This window comes from Mus caroli, chromosome 4 (genome assembly GCF_900094665.2).
Source record: "Mus caroli chromosome 4, CAROLI_EIJ_v1.1, whole genome shotgun sequence".
In the NCBI taxonomy this organism is placed as follows: Eukaryota; Metazoa; Chordata; class Mammalia; order Rodentia; family Muridae; genus Mus; species Mus caroli.
The window spans coordinates 128135319-128139982 of NC_034573.1; the positions used below are offsets into that span (position 1 = coordinate 128135319).

A 4664-nucleotide genomic window follows, 5' to 3' on the forward strand; every position below is an offset into this window, starting at 1 on the left:
CTCGGTCCCCTCCCCTCCCACTGCTTCGGGTTCCCCTCGGGAGTCACAGCCAGCCGAGCCGGCGCGCACAGGCTCCGGGTCGGGTAAACACCGCGCGGGAGGGGCGCGGGCCGTGCGGGGCGGGGCGGGGCGGGGCGGGGCGCACCGGGGCCCCTCAGCGCAGGCGGGACGGAGGGGACGGGGGCGGGGGCAGGAAGCCAGCCGCGGTCCGGCGCGGCCCCGTGACGTCGCTTAGCTTCCAGGGATCTCTCCCCGAGGCCCGCGGGTCCCCTCCTCCCTCCCTCCTCCGGCGCCTCGCTTTCAGCCTGGGCTGGCATTCTCCCTAGCAGCTCGCAGGCTGCTCCTTCGTCCCTGCCTCCCTCTGTCCCCCCTCTCTCCTCCTTCCTTCTCCGACCCTCTATTTTTCCCTTCTTTCGCTTCTCCGCTCTGCCTCTGCGATCCAGATCTAGTCTCCCCCCTTTTCTTTTTCTCCCTCCTTCCTCACCCTCCCTCCTCCCGCCGCTCCCCTTGCCTTCTTCTGTCTTTCTGTTTTTCTCCCCGTCGCCCTCTCGGTTTCTTCCCTCCCTCCCTCCCTCCCTCCGGGTTTCCTCCCCCTGCCCTCCCTCCTTTTTTGCTCCCCTCCCCCTCGGCCGCTCGCTGCTCCACAGTCCCCGAGTCGCCGCCACAGTCCCCGAGTCGCCGCCGCTGCCGCCGCCCGTATCCGCGGCAGGACTGGCCCGCGCGCTCCCCGGGGTGCGCCCACCTCGGTCCCGCGCCCTCCGGGCTCGCAGGGACACCCTCCTCCCCGCGCGTCGCGGCCCCGCCCGGCTCGGCCCCCGCCCCGCGCTCCAGAGCGCCGAGGATGTGAGTCCTGCCCGCCGCTGCCGGAGCAGCAGCCACTCGCGCGCGGAGCCCGAGCGCAGCGCAGCTCAGCTGCGGGCGCTCGTTGGGTCGCTCGCGCGGGCTGCGCGCTCCTGCCCCAAGCGGTGTCGCTCCCCGGCCTCTCGCCGGCCCCAGCGCCGCGGCAGCCCCGAGGGCCGTCCCCGGCCGGCCATCCCCGGCCCCAGCGCCGCTGACCCTGTCCTCCGCGGGCGGGGACGCGGGCGGAGGAGGTGCCGCCTCGGAGCCCCCGGACGCGACCATGTCGGAGGTGCTGCCCTACGGCGACGAGAAGCTGAGCCCCTATGGCGACGGCGGCGACGTGGGCCAGATCTTCTCGTGCCGCCTGCAGGACACCAACAACTTCTTCGGGGCTGGGCAGAGCAAGCGGCCTCCCAAGCTGGGCCAGATCGGCCGGAGCAAGCGCGGTGAGTTCCCCGCCCCTTACCCCCTGCGGTGCTGGTGCTGCAGCCTGGCAGGGGCTCAGGGGTCCCCGCGGTAGTGGGGGGACCATCTGCGGGATCTTGGGATCCCCCTGCGGCGGAAGCTGGATCAGGCCTCGGGCAAGAGTCTCCGCTTGTCCGGGCCACCAGCGGGGTCACCCGGGGGCGTGGTAGCCTCTACTTGCAGCCGAGGCCCAAAGGTTATACCCGCGTCCTCAACCGCACCAAAGTTTGCTTTTAGGTTTCACACCCCTCCCCCTTTTTGCGCAGTGGAGTCGCATCTGTACTCTCTCTGCTTGGCCACCCTGGGGTAAGGGGTCCTGGAGCTTCTTAGGGGTCTGCGTGGGGCGCTGCAGGGGAAGGACCTTAACTACCGCGGGGAAGGGCGAGGAGCATTCAGGTCGCACAGGCTTTTCGCTGTTACTTGGCAGAGGGGAGAAGGGTGGTCTAGGCTGAGATATTGGAGTTGGAGAAGCCCCAGGGAAACCGAGATGCAGGGTGCTGCCGGAAAAGACTGGGGTAGCGAGGTGAAGTGGGGAGATGGTCGGGAGACGGAGGTGGGCAGAGAGCTAAAGCGAGGGAGCTGTAAGAGAGCCTGGGACTCAAGTCTAGGGAGGACGCTGAAGTGCTGGAACAATGAGGGTGACAGACAAGGAGACCTACGGGTAGAGACCCAGAGTTCTGGACAGGTGATCTGATCATTCAGAACAGGGACTGGTGGAGGGACTGAGGCCAGTGGAGACAGTGAGGCAGGCGGAAGAGGCGACTGAAGGTAAAGCCCCAGGCGGCAGCGAAGGGAGGTTCTGCCCTTTGCGGTGGCACAGAGAGCGGAGGGGCGGAGGCTACGGACCGGGGCACAGGGAAGGGAAAACGGGAGGGGGACACCCGTTCAGGCCAGGCCTAAACTTTGCAGCCGCTGATCGGCGTGGGAACCTACCCCAGCTTTCCTTCCTGCTCCGGGCTTCTTTGAACCCGGCCTGGGCTACCGCCACCAGTGACCTGAAGACCTCAGTTTCCCTTTCTCTCCTTAAGAAGTAGCCTAGGAGACTTCTTTGTAAAGGGTTGCATCGGTTGCGGGTCAGCTGGGATGGCTCCCTCTGGCTTGCTCCTTCTTAGAATCCATCTAGGATGAGGGCTAGGCAGTGGGGCAGTTCAGAATCAGACAGGGAAGCGAGCCTAGGGCGATGGGGCTGTTCACCCTGCTTGGAACAGTCAGCCTTCCTTCCTCGCCCTCCCCTGCACCCACCCCAGTAGTGGGGATATAGACACTGCGTCTAGCCCAAGCTCTCTCATCTTTCTCTCCCCCTCCCCCCTTTTTTTTGCAGTTGTTATTGAAGATGATAGGATTGATGACGTGCTGAAAACCATGACCGACAAGGCACCCCCTGGTGTCTAACTGCCCCAAAGACAATGTGTTGAGGGAAAGAATAAGAAGAGTGGCGGGCTGTGACAGTTACTGACAAAAAGCACGAGGAGGAGGAGGAGGAGGAGGAGGAGGAGGAGGGAGAAAGCACTTTGAAATTTATTAATAGCTTGCTATCTGTGATGAAATCGACAACTTGTGTCTCAAGTCAGGCCGGGAGACAGATGAGGTGGGGAGGAGGAGGAGGAGGAGGTGGTGGAGGTGGTGGAGGTGGTGGTGGTAGCAGTAGCAGTGGCTCTGTGCTCCTCTACAAAAACAAAAGTTAAAAAAACACACAAAAAGTTAAAAAAAAATAAAAAATAAAAATCACTATATACACACATATAAAAGAAAAAAGTCTCAGTTGCAGCTATTTGTCAAGATTAATACCTGTTTCTTTTTATATATGGTAAATATTGTGCAATTCTAGCTCTGGAGTTTGAACCACTTCCCGAAAGCAGCACCGGCCACGTGAAGGTGCTGCATTCTCTGCTGATTTGGCTGTTCCCAATGTTTACATAGTTTCATCTGTGCACTTGAATGTGACATGCGGTCTAGTCCAGTTTTATTTTTTTTTAAATGTTGTTTATTCTCGGATGTACAAAAGACAATTGGGGGCGGGGGATGATCTCTGTAGATACTGTTGCACTTGGGTCATCTTTGAAGTTACCGGAAATGAACCCCATATTAATGCAGAAAGTAACTTTTCTACCGACTGACGCTTGGGAAGGCCCCTTCCTGGTCTTGCTTTCGAGAGACAACTGAAAAGCTTGCGCTTCTTTGTGGCAGTACAGCTCTTTGCCCAGGTTAACACCAACGGTGGGTTTTATATGTCAGAAAGAAGAAGAAGAAAAACAAAGACAAACTTGAGCTTTTTCTAGCCTCCCTGGGGGGTCTGCTGAGTGAACCCCTCTTTCTTCTTCAATATTGTGTCACTTTATCCATTCTCTTTAATGGACTGTAAAAAAACAAACAAACAAATGTAATCACACGAGTGCCAAATATCTTGAACCGCCAAAAGGCATTTTGGTTTCCTTTTGTCCCCTGTGCTCTGAGTCCTGTGTGGGAACACTTGGAGAGTCTTTTCTGTTATTTATAGGGGTTCTCTTAAGGCTCGCCAGCTGCCTGTTTTGCATGGTATTTGCAAAAAAAATGCCTCTTGCGTGAGGAATCATTGACTTTTTTTTTTTTAATTATTTGTTTGCAAGTTTGGACCTCAAGAGGTCCCCACCCCTCCCAGTTCTTTCTTTTCTTAATTCTCTACTCTGTATGTTGCACCTTGAACCAGCACACAGGGCTATTTCTCCAGTGTACAATAAAGAACTCTTCCTGTGTCTACTCTTTCATTAGCCTTGTTTCTCAGGGACTGGAATACAGAGATGGTGGCTTTGGCCTGTAGGATGAAACAGTTTGTGTGCGTTGTTGGGGGTGGGGGGTTATCAGCCAGCAGGCTGGATGGGTCAGGCTATCCCCTGAAAATGGCAGAATCAGTGGACTTTGAATTTTGCAAATGGCTCCTTCTGGTTTCCCTGAGGCTTGCTTGGGCCATCCTGTTGGGTTGGGAGGCTGCCAGTCCTGAGGAGACTGAAGCTGGGAGACTGGACTTGGGTTCAGGTTCTAGCTCTGACTGCCTTACTCTCAGAATTGGAACTTCTGTAAACCTCACCTGCCTGATGTGCAAAGACCGATGAACTCAGCTGCTGCCTCTTAGGGTCAAGAAGAGGAGTATCAATCCTCGGTCCACCAGAACCTTCCATACTGCGCTGCCGGTAGCATCCACTAAACATCCGACCCGAGGCCCGGTTGTGGACATACTCGTGTCTCTAACCACTAGAGCCTACTGTTACTTGCCTGAGGATGAGTCTGTTCTCTGGGGATGCATAGTGGGGGGGGGGGGGGGGGTCCCAAGAGTTCCTAAGCACCTGCTGCACCTGCCTCTAATCACCCATTAGGAAAAGTCT

The 4664-nt window shown here is 57.7% G+C and overlaps 1 protein-coding gene across 1 annotated transcript; it reads left to right on the forward strand.

The window, feature by feature from the left end:
• Positions 1–571: 571 nt before the first annotated feature.
• Positions 572–4041, forward strand: Camk2n1 (calcium/calmodulin dependent protein kinase II inhibitor 1). Its single transcript, XM_021161527.2, has 2 exons — positions 572–1286; positions 2627–4041. Exons 1-2 carry the CDS (start codon positions 1121–1123, stop codon positions 2695–2697), a joined length of 237 nt encoding a protein of 78 aa, XP_021017186.1. The 5' UTR covers positions 572–1120; the 3' UTR covers positions 2698–4041.
• Positions 4042–4664: the final 623 nt, after the last annotated feature.